We start from the raw sequence: 17,374 nt of genomic DNA on the forward strand, positions 1-17,374 counted from the left end.
ACCATATGGGCCCTGAAGAATATTCACCTTATACTCAGGAAACCAAAATTCATTTCTAAAAACCAAAAGAGAACCAGAAATGTTGGGATTAAAATCAACAGCCACATCCCTCCTTCACAAAACCTCCAAGGTTTCACTGTGACTCAGAGCAGCTGCCCAATAAAACCTCAGAAACAACGTGTACATGGTGGAAAATAGATAATCACCATCTCACAACAGAAAATAGCATTTGGTTTTGCCCACCTGCTCTTGCTTCTCTACCTCACTCCGAGCCCAGTAACATCAGCCACTGAGCCTTTTTTTTCTCACTTTGAATTTATAACCAAGAAGATTTAAAACAGGCTTCAGCTGGTAACAAACAAAATTCCAAGTTGGCAGAGCAGAATTCTTCAGATAAAGAAGCAAGAAGGAAGGGAGCTTTATAACTCAAGACAGACATAATTATGAAAATAATGAAGTTGCTCTGAATGACCCATCACCTCCCTAAACAAGTTCCTCTACCCTCATAGCACCCCATTTCATCTGCCTAAAGACCCAGCATCCTCCACCTCTTTGCTTCATCAGAAGCATCAGTGCTAACCTCTGAGCTTACCCAAGTAGCCAGGTCTCATTCCTTTCTGCACTGGTAAGAAGTTATTCGCTGCAGTTGAACTGGTACGATTCCTTCTCAAGAGTTGGCTGATATGTAGCATTAGCATTCCCTAGTCATTTACCATGCCCTTAAAGAGTGAGTCTAATCATGGCACATTTAGGGAAGGATAATGGTAGAAAATGTTGTTTGGGGAGGACTTTGTCAGTCCCTTGATTGTCAACCATGCTGAGAGTTGCCTCCTTTAACTACTATCAGAGTAATGACCATGTTGCTTGCTCTACCAGAATTTTTAAAGTTTTAATGTAGACATGTGTAGTGCCAGGAAGGCACAAAACAGATTCTCTATGATCTAGGCATATGGATAGAGGAGTCTTAGAGCCCTCAGTGGCTTTTTGAGGCTTTTAATGATCTTTCTACACCATTTGTGCAGGACAAGCAGGGAGTCCAGGAGGCCAAGAGGCTGGCAGACCTCCCAGCTCCTAGGGAATCTTTACTCTCTGAGCTCTCTGGCTTTCTCTTGTAGTCTCTTCACTGGTCTCTACTGTACGCCACTGCACGGTCCTCTACCTCCACGCACCTCTGTTCTCTGCTGCCGCCCTTATATGTTTCAGTCGCTCAGCTTGGATGCACCCACTCACGCACGCCCACAGCATGCTCCAGGCCCACCATAAAGCACGCGTGCAAGACCATAGTTGTTGATCATTGATGCTAATGGTGGGGGGGCGGAAAAAACCTGATCACTTCCATTTACCCTACAACATGAATCTTGTTAAAATGATCTGGAGAAGGGCAACTGTGTAGCAGAAACATGCTCCCATGTGATGATGAATCAAGCTAGTTGGTAGGCCAAAGTTGGAGTGTCAGAGTGCTAGCCTATTTCCTGTAAATACAAAATGACAACATACTCACAAGGAAAGTAACAACTGAAAAAGCTGAATATCACTAATTCAAGAGGATGTGTATAGATAATGTACATAAATGAAAGATTGGATTTAAGAACACAAAAAGAAAGAGAAGCAAGCCCATGCTGTCTCTGTTCCTTCATTTGTGTTATGCTTCTTCCTGTCTCTGCCTGGCTTATGTAGTTCCAGCAAGATCTACTTCCAAATGAGAAACTCCTCTTTAATATCTCCCCCACGCTTATCTTAACGCTAACATTCCAGGCTTCCCAAAAGGCTCATAGCACTTTGTCTTTTATGTTTAAGTACACAATGTCTCATATCATGTAATAACTTTTTCTTGTGTTAGTTCTGCCTGCAGAAGGAGAAAGAACATTCCTAAAAACTGAGGCCAGTTCTTATTCTTCTTATGTATCCTTTGTAGCATCTAGCTCTATGCTGGGCACAGAGTAGATGCCAATAAATGTCACTTTTTCTTTAAGTACATTTTGTAAATGAATATAAAAACAGAATTTCACAAAATTTAATTGATTTTTAAATAAAATTCATGTTTTCTAATTATAACTGTAGAATATTTGGCAAATACTGAAAAGTAAAAGAAAACAAGTGAAAAATAACACATAATCCTAGCATCCAATGTTAATATTTTGGCCTATTTTCTCTTATTTGTGTTTGGAAGCATATAATCAATTCCACTAAATTTAAAAATAATCTAAAACTTCACTTTCATTGCCTATAAAATATTTTGCAGTATAACTATATTATAATTCCCTTGACGATGAATTTAAAGTTTCTTATGAATTTTCACTATCATAAATAAAGTTGTGATAAATATCTTGATGCCTCTGTCCATCTGATAATTTTCTCAGAAATGGGATTACTGGGACGAATGGTCTGAAAACATTTTAGACAACATAACACACTGAAATGAGAGCACTGACTTTGGAGTTTTGACAGTTTGGGATCAACATACTACTTGTGAGATTGTGAACAAATTACTTCATCTCTTTGCATCTCAGTTTCATCATTTTTAAAATGAATATGGTACTTATTGCCTTGGTCCTTTGTGAGGATTAAATGAAACATTAAAATTAATATAGATTTCATAATTTAACCGCTAGGTGGAGCTAGAAATTCATAATTCCCAAGCAGCAGCAGCACCTGGGAATTTTTTGAGACCCGCAGTTGCTCCAGCTGCATTTTGTCCACCAGACCAGCCTCTCTGGGTGTGGGGCTCAGCAATCTGTTTCAACTAGTCTTCCTGGTGAGTCTTGTTCATGCTAAAGTTTGAGACTTATTGGCCTAATGAATTTTACATTTTTCTCTAACTTGTCTACTGGGCAGAGAGAAGAACCAAAGATATTTAACACATAATAACTGCAATTTACAGAGGGTTAAAGAGTGCTGTAACTGTAGTAAGTGATATACATAAATTACAGTGTGTATCCTTATTTTCATTTTAAAAATGAGATCATTGTTTTTACTTCCATTTTTCAAAGGGGGAAACAATCTTAGAATGAATGAATTTGTCCAATGTCATTTAGTCACTAATTAGTCTGTATTCCAACTAACGGTCATGGACTTACCCATTACACAATATTGCCACTCCAAAGCCAATACCTGGAAAATCCATTAAAGGATAATTTTCCTGTCCCACTGCTCTTAAACCAGGGAGTCCGAGCATGTCTAGTTAGAACTCTATTCCTCGGTGCATTTGTGATTGCAGAAGTGTAATTATAGTTCGTTTTGAATATCAAGTTATGTAAAACCATTAAAATGGAATGCTCTTAAAGTGAGAACTGAATATTTGGCTTGAATCTACTCATTTCTACAAGTCTGGCACAAAGAAGCATTAATTATTCTCATTACTAATTAACATAATTTTTCTCTGGCTGGTGCTGAGTGTACTCACTGAGACAATGACTGATAATGACTAACAGAACTATGCAAAAGGCAAACATTCCCACCAATAGTACCCACTCATTCCTGTTTTTTGTAATATCATTCATTTAATTCAAATTAAAAGAGTGGACAAAAAGGTACAAGCAAAATTGACTTATTACAGGTCAATAAATTGGTCACATTAACCTCAAATGCCACATGAACTTTTAAGAAAATTGACATTATATTGGGCATGATTGCCAAAGAGCCTCGAATGATAGTTGTTAAGGTTATAGCTGAGTGATTCAGAGTTTTCATGCCCTTTGCTAAAAGAGTAAACCAGTCAAATTGCTAGTTACCCACTGACTTGGCTTTCTCACTTATATGAAAGTAGTACCCGAAGAGCTATTATGAGGATTAAATGAAAGAACATAGGTGAATCACCTGGTAGGTGAAGAATACTCAAGATCATCGTCATTATCATTAAATCAGATACCTCATAAATGACAGCTATGTTCAGTCAGACCCTGCAGAAGCAGACCCAAGATGAGATCAGATACAAGAGATTTATTGGGGAAAACACTTGTCATTCATCCATCAGAGGAGTCCTGTCTCCCAGGAACTGACCTGTCTTAATATCCTTGCTACACTTCATCATCACTGACTGAGAGCGTGACCTCACACAAACAAAGGCTGGATACCAGAGCCACAGGTCACACATTCCCTGCAAAGATTCCTTTCACGGCTGCCTCATTTACATTGATTCCCTGCTAAATCGTACAGTGATGCAAGAAAAATGTGTGAATGAAACAGGAATGTTTTAATCTTTTTTTAATAGTTCTCAATGAAGATGAGATACTCTGGGTTTATAATGAATGAGTTCATAGTTACAAAATCCTAGATTACTGTCTAGAATACGGGAAATGCTAAATTGTTATTAATATAATGGTCTTAGAGTTGAACTGAACTTCTGAAAGAAGGTGTACCTGCAGGACTATAATTTGCAGTCCTCTTCTGCTAGCATTTAATGAAACAATAATGCTGGAATAGGGGTCTCCAATGTGCTAATAAAAAATTTTTTTATGTGTTCACACAGAGACAAATGGTGTTTGAGCTCACTTATATGTGTACTATAAAACCAAATTCATAGAAAAAGAGGCCAGATTTGTGGTTATCAGAGACGCAGAATGAGGGGAGGGAGAACTGGAGGAAGGTGGTCACAAAGCACAAATTTGCTGCTATAAGATAAATAAGTACTAGGGATATAATGCACAACATAATGACTACCGCTAGCACTGCTATATGATGTACAGAACAGTTGTTAAGGGACTAAATCCCAAGAGTTCTCATCAAAAGGAGAATTTTTTTTCCTTTTTCCTTTCCTTCTTTCTGTTCCTTTTATTGTGTCTATATGAGAATATGCATGTTAGCTGAACCTATTGTGATAATCATTTTACAAGGTATTTACACAGTGATTGTCAATTATTTCCTAATAAAACTGGGAGAAAAAAGAAAGTCTCCCATAAACTCTCCTAACACACTGGAAGTCATTTTTTCCCTTTATGATTCTGCCCACTGACTAATTATTTATGCATAAGTCTTATCTCCTCAACTATGCTGTGCTCATGTTTATTCACTCAACAAATATTTGTTGAACATCTCTATGTGCCAGGCACCATGCCCATGATGAGAACTCTTAGAATCTGCTCCCTTAACAATTTTCTTCTATATTATACAGCAGTGTTAGCTGCATAATATATACAGCATGTGGGCCTCCCCTGGTGGCGCAGCGGTTGAGCGCTGGGCTGCGAAGCTGCCCACAGCCTCTGCAGCACAGGTTCAATCCCCGGCCGCTGGTGAGGGCCCCACATGGTGTGACAGATCTCTCTTGCTGTGTCCGCTGCTCCCCTCAGCAGTGTATTTTGTCGGTCTGCCTGTTCTGTTCCCCGCTCTGGCTCTGGTGAATTCTCTCACCCTCCCGTGCTTCTGACTGTACCCAGTGCTTGCATAAATAAATAAATAAATCTTTAAAAAATAATAATAATATATACAGCATGTGCTCAACAGGAAAAACGTCAATGCCTACCCTTGTGGATGATACGAGAAAATAGGAGATAGACTGCAAACATGATAAAAACGTAAATCTAGAGGGTGAAAAGGGTGGTAGGGGAATAAACCAAGATAAGGGAATAGGGCTTACAATTTTTTAAAGAAAGGATCAGTGAGCCTCCTGAAAAAAAACAACAACAGTTCTAGGCAGAGAGTGCTGAAGGTGAGTATCTTGAGGGCAGCTTAATCACCAAATTATCTAGCGCAGTTCTTCTCATGTGGTAAATATGCAGTAAATGTTTACTAATTACATAAAATTCAAAGACTTAGCTGAAACCACATGCTAGATTGAAAATTAGCCAATAATGATGTCTCTGGCATATCAAAACTATGCTTCCCACTGAAGCACCAGAGTTGTCTTAATCTTATCTCTAAAAAATACACTGAATATTTGGTATAAACAGAGGATAAGAAATTAACAATTACATAATCATTTAAAAAAGGAAAACAGAATAATGCCTCTTAAAGAAATTGACTTTTACTAACCAGCCTCCCATTATTTTAAACCCAGATTCAGCATTTACTTCCCACAGTGTCTTTAGATATGCAGGCCAGTTGGCACTTACAGTATTCTGCCATAAGGAAATTTTATGTGTCATGATAAACACTATATTTGTCAGGCAGGACCTTGCCTTTTTATTTCATTTTAAGTTTAATTTATTTCATTTTAAGTTTAAATTTTAACATACAACAAAGTTAACACAAGCGAACTTTTACCCAATAAATTATTTCACACAGGCATATGCTTATGAATCTATTTAATTATTCAAACTGTGCTAGAGAATACATATTTTGGGATACATACTTGTTCAATTCAGTTACAACATAGATGATTTCCAGTGGGTATTTTTTTTCACTATCCTGATTATTAAAAAAAAATTTTACCAAAAAAGAAAAATCTATATCACCAGCTATTAAATCTGTATTATGTCAAAATACATTTTTTTAATACATGTTTCATTATGCCTTTAATTATGTAATTTTTAATTGACTGAGTTCACAAATATTAGTGATCCCTTATAAATTATTTTTATATTTTCAGAACATGTTTTCTAATTATTATTCTTCTAATGAAGACATAGAATTGGCCTTTGTTTGCATATAAATTTTCTCAACACAGTACTACTTTTTAAAAATAGAATTAAATGTGCAAAAGCTCTAGCTCTCCAAGGCAAAGCCAAAAAAGAAAAAGAAAAACAAAGAACTTTCTTTTGTGGGTTCACAGAGAAATTAAGGCAAAGATGGGGAAAAACTAAATTTTCTCCTCAACTATGCCTCCTAATTTTTACTCTTTGAATTTTAATTCCCCCCTCTTATCCTTTTTTAAATGCCAAAAAATGTATTCTTAAGGATATACACCAATTCAGGCAAGAGTAAGTGACATTTTTCAATACTTAGGAAGTAAATACACAGTTGAGAAGTAATTATTGGGAGTGTGTTTTACATTATCAAAAAATTCATGTTTTCAAATTGATTAGTAGTAAATACATTAACTTTTTAGATATAAATGGAGAACCTTTAAAGATAAGCAGTTGTGCAGTTAGCAATGACTTAAATTAGTCAGAATAGCAGGATTCCGGGGTCAAGGCTGCATTCACCATTACGGTCTTACCACCATAGGTAAATGGGACCTTATGTGTGTAGCACTTGTTTCTGTCATAAGTATAACAGGTCTCGGGTTCTTCACAGATAGTGCTTTGAGAGGCAGTAAATATCTGATTATCCAGCTCAACTTCAGTAGGATCACATTTTTTACAGCTGAAGAAAGAAAGATATACATTAGACAATGCCCATATAATGCTCCCTCAGATTCTGAGCAACTATACACGTCTATTCAAAATCTGTTAGTTCTTATAATTCTGACCTGACCTCAGCTACCCTACCTTAAAAAGTAGTTTGTAGAATTTTTCAACCTTTAATATATGAAAATTAGTTGAAAGAAAGCAATAAAATTAATGATACAATAATACCATTGTTTTGCCTACACCTTACAGAGACTTTTCCTCTGTTAGGTTTATTCCCAACTGTATACTAAGATTAAATGTTATTTATAGTGATAATAAAGGAATAATTTTTTTAAAGAAAGTATTTGATATTGGATTCTATAGTTTCCAAAGAATCATCTACATATCAAAGCATCTGATATCTAATTATTGATCTATTAAGACAAATTGGCACTCTCTGTAGTAACGGCAATTTCTTTAGTAAAATTTATAGCTAAGTCTTATCTTTGATAGTTTAATAAATTTATGATACCTAATAATTAACATAGGAGTTAATGTATTCAAATTATATTGGTAAATGAGTGCTGACATACTTAAAAAAACATTTCTACTAACAAGTTTAGGTTACTAACTTCCTTATTTATATTAATGTGAAGGAAAATCTCTTACAAGTCCGACAAATGGTACACAAATTGGGTTCTCACTGGTGAGGTAGGATCAGAGATATTCTCCCTGCTGTTCAGAGGAACACTGAAAAAAAAAATAATAATTAAACTAGGAAATACTGTGACTTTTGGAATAGGTATATTGCTAGGACTACTTACTATTTAATTAGGACATTTAGCACTTGGCACTCTATGAGGAATTTGCTATATTTTAAACATTTCCCATTTAAAATAAACTTCACAGCAACTCCTCTGTCAACAATTTTGCTTCCTTGGAAAGTCCCTAGCTCTTCCAGGTAATAGGGTAGCTTTAAGAAGGCATAAAAGACACTGCATGCAATGCCTCTAATTCTCCAACCTCATCTATCACCTTTTTACACTTCATACCAATTGTAAACAACTGTTTGTAATTCCACAAATTAACCCTGCTTTTCTCATCACCAGCCTTAACAATAACAAAAATAACAGTTCTAACATTACAGTGCCTGGTACTATGCTAAACATGTTACATGATGATCTCATATAATCCTCACAGCAACACTATATCCCTTTCCTGGAATGATCTGCCTCACCTATTAAACCTGTCACTCCCCACACAATTTTACTAGGTTAACTCCCATTCATCCAGCTAACAGTTACCATTCACTTCCACCACATGCCCTTTTTCCTGCCTCTCCTGTCACTCACCACCCTACCATGATTAGACTGGAGGTCCCTCCTTAGAGTTCCTGTAACATTCTATGCCTATTCCTGTCATAACATTTACAAACACTATATTGTAATTGTCCCTTTGATTGTTTAAAGTACCCAGTTGGGTACCTTACTATAAAGTAAATTCTTTGATACTATGGACTCTGTTTTATATAACTTGTTGTAACCCCAGCTCCAATGCTCATTGGTATTCAGTAGCACTCAATGTTTGATAAATGAATGCATCTATTTTTTTAAGAGTAATTTTTTTAATTTTTTATTTATACAAGCACTGGGTACAGTCAGAAGCACGGGAGGGTGAGAGAATTCACCAGAGCCAGAGCGGGGAACAGAACAGACAGACCGAGGAAATACACTGCTGAGGGGAGCAGTGGGCGCTGCAGGAGAGGTCTGTGTGCCATGTGGGACCCTCGCTGGCAGCCGGGGATCGAACCGGTGCTGCAGAGGCTGCGGGCAGCTTCGCAGCCCAGCGCTCAACCACTGCGCCACTGGGGAGGCCCAAATGCATCTATTCTTTATTAGACTGTAAAGGCTTCAGTAATAAAGGTTCAGAAATGTGTGTGTGTGTGTGTGTGTGTGTGTATGTGCATGGGCACATGCATGTATACATACATAATTATCTCTCAGAGTTTAGGAAACAGACTTGAATTAGTTAAGTACCTTGCCCAGCATCACATGGTTAGTAGTGATGTAGTTGGGAATAATGCCATAATGACAGAGCAATGGTAACAGGACTTTCAGAAATGATATCAGGAAAGCATCAACATACACCTGCCAAAGGACATGAAGTTACTAAACTACCTGATTTCAGTAACAATATTATCTCTTAAGATTCACATCATAAAAGAATAAGAGTTAAAGAATCATGGGGTGCTCTTCAAAATGAATAAGGTGCCAAAGCCATGGATGCCATCCCTTCAAATCACTTGCTTCTCCAATTGCTCTCTTCCTTGCAGGAAACTATGTGGTATGGAGTCTGAGTGGTTGAAGAGAACCTGCTGGAGGAACGGATGTCAAAGCTAAGACACTCAAATTAAGGAAGCATTCACAAGGCTCAGGGAGTTTGGAGGGAGTTTTTCAGGCAGAGGAGCTAGAACATGCAAAAACAAGAGGAAGAAAGCACTGTGAATGTGAGAAAATAAAGGCACTACAGAGTGGCTGGATTTTCAAGCGTAAATTGAAAAAAAAAAAGTGACAATGCAATGTTAAGCATTATAGGTTAGGCTAAGGCATTTTTAATTTATCCTAATGAAAATGTTAGGGGAGGGCCTCCCTGGTGGCACAGGGGTTGAGACGCAACCTATGAAGCAATCCACAGCCACTGCAGCACATGTTCGATTCCCGGCCAGCCAGGGAGAAACCCACATGGCGGGACAGAACTCTCCTATCTCTCCCACTACTCCCCTCAGCAGTGTACTTTGGTCTGTCTGCCTGTTCTGTTCCCTGCTCTGTCTCTGGTGGGTCCTCTCACCACCCCACCCCTGCATCTCTGGCCTGTACCCCAATTCTTGTATAAAAATAAATAAATCGGGCCTCCCCGGTGGCGCAGCGGTTGAGCGCTGGGTTGCGAAGCTGCGCCGGCCTCTGCGCCGCCGGTTCGATCCCCGGCTGCTTCCCGGCCACCGGAGGAGGGTCCCGCATGGCGCGCAGACCTCTCCTGCCGCCCGCTGCTCCCCTCAGCAGTGTACTTTGGTCCTTCTGCCTGTTCTGCTCCCCGCTCTGGCTCTGGTGAATTCTCTCACCCTCCCGCCCTTCTGACTGTACCCAGGGAGGGAGGGAGGGAGGGAGGGAGGGAGGGAGGGAGGGAAGGAAGGAAGGAAGGAAGGAAGGAAGGAAGGAAGGAAGGAAGGAAGGAAGGAAGGAAGGAGGAAAGGAGGGAGGGAGGGAGGGAGGGAGAGGGAGGGAGGAAGGAAGGAAGGAAGGAAGGAAGGAAGGAAGGAAGGAGGGAAGGAAGGAAGGAAGGAAGGAAGAAAGAAAGAAAGAAAGAAAACATGCCTCTATAAAAAAAAATAATAAAAAAAATTTAAAAAAATAAAAATAAAAATAAATAAATCTTAAAAAAAAAAGAAAACGTTAGGGGAACCACCAAAAGACATTTTAAGATTGTGATAACTGGCACATTGGTTGGATAAATATAAAAATATCAAATTTTTTTGAAAATGTGCTGGGAATATGAAAGGAATATATTTTCTCAATTGATCTTACAACTCTAGGAGATCCATATTATTTCTGCCCTACTTGAAGATGAGAAAGCTGAAATTTAGACTGGATAAGTAACTTGCATATAAGAGCACACAGCTATTAAGTAAGCCAGTCAGAACTTGAAACTATTTCTTAAACATAACTATACATCTCCCACTGATTAAATAGAATTAAGTGTTATGTTCTCTTTCATAAGAAGTCCTTGACTGGGGAAAAGTGCTTGAGGTAAGAGTGGTTCACAAAAAAGTCTTACTACTGATTGAATCCTAGAGGAATCCTTAAACATGATTTGCATTTTTTATATTGAGTAAGACTCTCATAGCTTATAACTCAGAACTATGTAGGAAATGAAATGAACATCTGAACTTCAACCTATAATTGAAGATTGAATCAAGTTGGTAAACTTGATATGTCTACCTTACCTGAATGCAAACATTTGAGTACAATGTCAAATACTCTATAGTCCATATATATTCCAAAATAAGGTTTTCAGTATTAAGTATTATCTTAAATTTGAGTTTGAATGGATGAAGGCAACTGAAAGTTCTGATTCAAACTGAAATAACTGTTTATATAAACAGAGTATATTAATGACTAGGTGAGAAACCTTCAGTTATAATTTGATCTGGCTGACTGGTTTTAGACTGTCTGGAAATCTTTGGTCCTGCCCCCAGTTTCTACATAATTGGTTCAAGCCCATTAACCGGATACAACTCCATGTACTACACATCAAAAAGTAGGATAAAAATATACTGGAATTACATTTTAAAGATTACTAATATCAGAGAGTATATGTATCTGCTTACAACATGAGAAAAAGGAAATATGAAATGCCACATACAAAATTTTGATGTTTCTCTCCACAATATCTTCAGAAGCACTTTCTGCAGTGATGATCCTGGAAGTAACCTGGACACACTGACATTTGTCGTCAGCAAGAACAGTACTTTCATCTTCATCTTGGGCTTGAAAGATAAAACATGTTAAGAAAAAAAATTCAATCAAACGTATTTTTATAGACTGAGTTATCTTTTTCCTTGAGAAAAATGACATTGTTATGGTGAATCCATTTCTACTTTCTCCATTTGTTCTCTTTCCTAATCGAAAATAGCTCAGTGGAATTTCACATTATAGAGAAGGAAATACAACGTACTCTGAAAGGAATTTTCTTTGTTTTCATAGGATCAGTCTATATGAATGTAGGCTGAAAGAATGCTAATTTTCATTTGATGCTTTCAATAAAGGCACATCATCTTTGGCCTCCTTGGTGGCGCTAGGGGTTAAGACGCAACCTATAAAGCTATCTGCAGCCACTGCAGCAAGAGTTCGATTCCCGGCCAGGGAGCTACCTACATGGCACAGCAGACCTCTCCTGACTCGCCCGCTGTGCCGCTCAGCAGTGTATTTCAGTCAGTCTGCCTGTTCTGCTCCCCACTCTGTCTCTGCTGAATCCTCTCACCCCCATACCTCTGGCCTGTGCCCCAGCTCTTGTATGCATAAATAAATAAATCTTTTTTAAAAAGGCACATCACTGGTCCAACAACTATGCAGAGCTGTGTGGAGATTTCTTGATCTACTAAACATACAGCTTCCATATGATCCAGCAATTCCACTCCTAGGTATTTACCCAAATGACACAGAAACATTAATTCCAAAGGGCACCTGCATCCCTATGTTTATAGCAGCACTATTTACAATAGCTAAGCTGTGGAAACAACCCAAAAGCCCAAAAATAGATGACTGGATCAAGAAGATGTGGTACATATACACAATGGACTATTACTCAGCAATCAAAAAAGATAAACACATGCAGTTTGAGGCAACATGGATTGAGCTAGAAGGGATCATGAGCAGCAAAATATCAGAAAGAAAAAGAAAAATACCGGATGGCCTCACTCATAGCAGGAATTTAGAAAACCTAAATAAGGGACCAGGAAAAAGACTAATTAATACAAAGTAAAAATCAAAATCAACAAGCAACTATAAACCAGAGACACACTATGGGGGTGGGGGAAGGAAAGGAGAGAGGAACGACTAGGGTCAAAATAAGGGGGGGTGCAATTATATGGGGAATATAACCAAAATGATAATGCATACATTGTGCAAAAATGAAAAATGATCTAAAAATTATATAAAATAAAATAGTAATTAAAAAAATAAATAAAATAAAAAGGCACATCATCTTTGAATGATGTAACCTTGCAAAAATCAGTGCCAACTGCCAAAATGAGAGAGAAAACAAAAATATAGACTGAATTTCTTCCAGACCGAACTCATTCATTCAAAAGTGAACAAAAAGAAGTATTAATCTTTATAAACAAAATTTGAAGTGTCATATCCTTCCTGAACTTCCATTTACACTTTTTTTACCCTTTCCTTAGAGTTAAGAACAGGCATGTTTTTCCTATGGCAATCTCATTTTGTAACACTTTTAAATATTCTCCACTACAATTTTCCTAAACTTATTTTTGCTTCTTTTTCATAGTATCAAATTCTGTCATACTGATTTAAATAAGAAGATAAGTGCTATATTTAAAATAACACTTTAAAAAATATTACAAGGTATAAGTTATAATATACCTGTATATAGAAAAAAATCAATAAATGAATGCATGGATGACTAATAAGTACTACAAAGAATAGTGAAGAAAATTTCTTACTATCTTTACTTAAATCAGTTAGCACATATTTGAAGAGCTGATAATAGCTTCATTTAATCATGTTAATTAATTTAATAATGTTAAATGTCTTTAATCCTATAATTTTAAATAAATGATCTTTAAGATATCCTTTCATCCTCAATTGACAAAAAAACAAATATTTAGCACATGAATTCAAGTTATAAAGGTTAAGTAATACAGATATATATAACTGTAAGTCTAATTATTACAAAGATGATCCCAGAGCAGAGAGGACTTAATTGTAGTCTGTCAATTTTTTTTTTTCACCAAAAGAAATTACTGTCATTTTATTTTATTTTATTTTATTTTATTTTATTTTATTTTATTTTTTCCTACAAACACATGCAATTTGCAGCAACATGGATGGCGCTGGAAGGGGTCATGCTCAGCGAAATAAGCCAGAAAGAAAAATAAAAATACCGGATGGTCTCACTCATAGCAGGAATCTAGAAAACTTAAATAAGGGACCAGGAAAAAGAATAACTATAAGAAAGAAAATATCAAAATCAACAAATAACTATGAACTAGTCTGTCAATTTTAATGGTAATAGTCATTACAAAAATACTTCAAGATCATTTTTATTGTATTTATAATTGTCTACAGGACTTTTAATTCACTATTATGCTATTTTTCCTGAGTTCTTAATAACTTCTTATAAAAGTCTGGTATTAGAAAGAAACATAATGAATTCAGTTCAAGAATGACATAATTATTTAATATTTCGAAAAGATAAGGTAGCTTAAAAGATGTACTCTTGCCTAATCTGATAGTCATGCCTCTTAAATGTTTTTCTCAGGAAAACACAAAGGAGCATATAATTCCTGCCCAAAAATATAGGTTGAGTTGAATATGTAACTTGACTAGTGAGGCTTACATAGAAATATCTGTATTTTATTCATAGTACATGATTGGTTTCCTTACCAGAAACCTAGGGGGAAATTATCATTACTATATATTATTATATATAAAATAGTAAGCATTATATACCTAATATACTTGCCAGGAAATATACAAATACCTGCAATTCACCAACCTTACAGGATTCTAACATTCTCACTGACAGGCAGTATTTTCCCTAATAAACCCATTATTACGAACTGTGCCTTCATTCCAAAAATATCTGAGTCATAGTTAGTGCTCAATAAAAGCTTGTTAAATTTCATTTAATTCTGTTCAAACAAATAATAAAATAGGTTTAATAATACAGAATGATATAAATATAATGAGTTGACTAAAAGTTGATTCTCTTATACAACTAGACTAGAACAGTTGTTAAAAATGTGAGCTATAATGATAAGATTTGCTGGGTTCTACCTACCACATGCTTGCTGGGTGACCTAAGGTAAGTTTTTTCACCTCTGTAAATCTCAATGGGTTGAACTATATATATAAAAAAAATAATAATAAGGCCTCCCTGCTGGCACAGGGATTAAAGACAAAGCTATCACCAGCCACTGCAGTACAGAGTTCAATCCCTGGCCAGGCCCACATAGCACAGCAGACCTCTCCTGTCTAGCCTGCTGCTTCCCTCAGCAGTGTATTTTAGTAGATCCACCTGTTCTGCTCCCCCACTCTGTCTCTGGTGAATCCTCTCACCCTTCCCCCCTGTACCTCTGGCTTGCACCCCAGTTCTTATATGCATAAATAAATAAATCTTTAAAAACAATAATAATAATACCTATCCTCACATGGTGAATGTAAGAATTAAATGGAATAGTATGTGTAAAGTGGTTAGCATAATGCCTGGAACATATGTGCTCAATAAAAGACAGCTATTATATATGTAGCTACATAAATGTGATATATGTTATAGAACCTATATGTTATATAAACATGGCCATATACATATGTATTTACCTATATTTATACATGTGTGTATACTGCTCGTGTTTTTACTACTCTTCATAATTTTACATAGTATTACAAGTTAATTACTCTTAATGTTAAATTAGAATAAAATATGTATAAAATAACTATTCTTAATTAAATTTCTCTTAATTACATCAATTCTTTTAATTACTGTCTGAAATAAGAATAAGTTCTGTGTTAGAAACAACCTAACCATATCATATCATTGCCAATTCATTTTCCCTTCTAGATGAAAAAAAAATTTTTTTTTAAAGATTTATTTATTTATTTATTTATACAAGCACCAGGTATAGTCAGAAGCGCAGGAGAGTGAGAGAATTCACCAGAGCCAGAGCTGGGAGCAGAACAGGCAGAGGGACCGAAGTACACTGCTGAGGGGAGCAGCGGGCGCTGCAGGAGAGGTCTGCGCGCCATGTGGGACCCTGGCGCTGCAGAGGCTGCAGGCAGCCTTGCAACCCAGCGCTCAACTGCTGCGCCTCCGGGGAGGCCCTAGATGAAAATTTTTAAGTGTTATACTTCTACATTTAGAATGATTCCATTTTCAACAGTTATTTGAAAAATCAATAAACAAAATAACCAAAGTTCAACTATCAAGTTATACGCAACCTATATAACATTAAACATTGCTAAAGAAGTTAAAGAATTAGAGTTAATCTGTAGCCTCATATTTGGGAAAGTTATTAGCTGTAACACCAGTCACTATGAGAAAATCAAATCCCAATATTTTTATGTTATACTTATAATAACTGTTATTTCATTCCTCTAGAATGTTAATTTAAAAGATATATGAAGAGGATAACTGAATTTCAAGTTTCAATATGTTTATTTACCTATACTTATCCAGAAATACTGGTTTTCTTATTCTCAAAGTTGTCATAGGCAAATAAGAAAAAAGAATAAAAATAATTACACTAAGTCTTGTCTGTATGAAGATCACTGCCCATATAAAGATAAGGCATGTTAGAAAAAAGGTGCCAGCTAGCTAGTCAACCAAAGCACAAACATAAATGTTTAAATCTGAAGAATAGACTTTTCTTTTTCCTGTTCTATTTTTCCTTTTATCTGAGATCTTTTTCAAAATTCCACATACCTGTCACAAGAACAGCTTTAACAAAAATGGCCAGGACACAGCAGAAAAGCAAATGGTTCTTCATCTTGACTTCACTTCTTTTGAAAAACTGGAGCTAAAAAGTCAGGGTTAAGGTAGTGTGGTCTATAAGGAGTGTGCAAATGATGGTGCTTCTGCTTTCTTAAAATAACAGTCCAGGCAGCTAACAAACTGAAAACAATCAGAACTGCGGTTTAAATCTGAAATTTAAATGTTGCCCTGGAAAGAAATATATGGCTCAGATATAAATTTTTCATGAGCATTTCCCCAAAGTTGTGCTTTAATGCAATTAATTTTGATTTAACACTAACTCTGTATTATTAACCAGAAGACTAATAATACTTTCAAAGCAGGAGTCCACTAAGAATGTTTAAATGGGTGGAAGTCTTAAATGTATTAACTGTGTGTTCATACTGGTTTTCAAAGCAAGTATCTGACATTTGTTGTGCCTAGAACAAACAAAGGGAAGAGAAGGACAAAAAACTAATTCCTTTAAGGTCCAATTGTATCTTTGGCCAACTTTTTCTTTTAGTTCTTAATTAACTAAGCTATTGAATTTAAATTATCATATATTACATATATATGTTCTTATTACTTTAAGTAGTAAGTTTACTTTAGGAATAAGCTTATAAATAAGCTCAACATGGAATTGGAATTAAAAACAGGTGGATACTAGATGTATCTTTCCCTCATCCTAATATGATGATATTAAGGCAGGCCTTGTCCTTTGCTCATCTTGTGACACCTGTCAGAATTGCAAATCCATGAAATGATTTTCATTTGTGGTGCCGCAACAGAAAATTGAATCATTGCAGTATTTCTTGCAACTTTTTCATTAATTAGTGTCAAAAAAACCCAACAATAACAACAGAACTGAGCTTTTGGGCAGAACATCCTGCTACCCCCACCCCAACATGCTAGAATTTCCTGTC

At 36.3% G+C, this 17,374-nt stretch overlaps 1 protein-coding gene across 5 annotated transcripts in view; it reads right to left on the reverse strand.

The window, feature by feature from the left end:
• JCHAIN (joining chain of multimeric IgA and IgM) overlaps positions 1-17,374 on the reverse strand; it is a 52,190-nt gene that overhangs the window by 7,546 nt on the left and 27,270 nt on the right. The window contains exons 1-6 of one of the 5 annotated variants that reach the window (XM_037529910.2): positions 17,116-17,267; positions 16,425-16,518; positions 11,625-11,748; positions 7,875-7,955; positions 7,094-7,239; positions 3,625-3,899 (exon numbers count right to left, since the gene is read on the reverse strand). In XM_037529910.2, coding sequence (XP_037385807.1) covers positions 3,889-3,899; positions 7,094-7,239; positions 7,875-7,955; positions 11,625-11,748; positions 16,425-16,488 — 426 coding nt within the window. In that variant the 5' untranslated portion in view covers positions 16,489-16,518; positions 17,116-17,267 and the 3' untranslated portion in view covers positions 3,625-3,888. Of the gene's footprint in view, positions 1-3,624; positions 3,900-5,926; positions 7,240-7,874; positions 7,956-11,624; positions 11,749-16,424; positions 16,519-17,115; positions 17,275-17,374 lie in introns of those variants that run through there. The other 4 variants (XM_037529906.2, XM_037529909.2, XM_037529908.2 and 1 more) reach the window with 4 other exon arrangements.

The sequence above is a fragment of the Talpa occidentalis genome, unplaced genomic scaffold (genome assembly GCF_014898055.3).
Source record: "Talpa occidentalis isolate TD23 unplaced genomic scaffold, MPIMG_talOcc4v2.1 talOcc4.6, whole genome shotgun sequence".
NCBI lineage: Eukaryota > Metazoa > Chordata > Mammalia > Eulipotyphla > Talpidae > Talpa > Talpa occidentalis.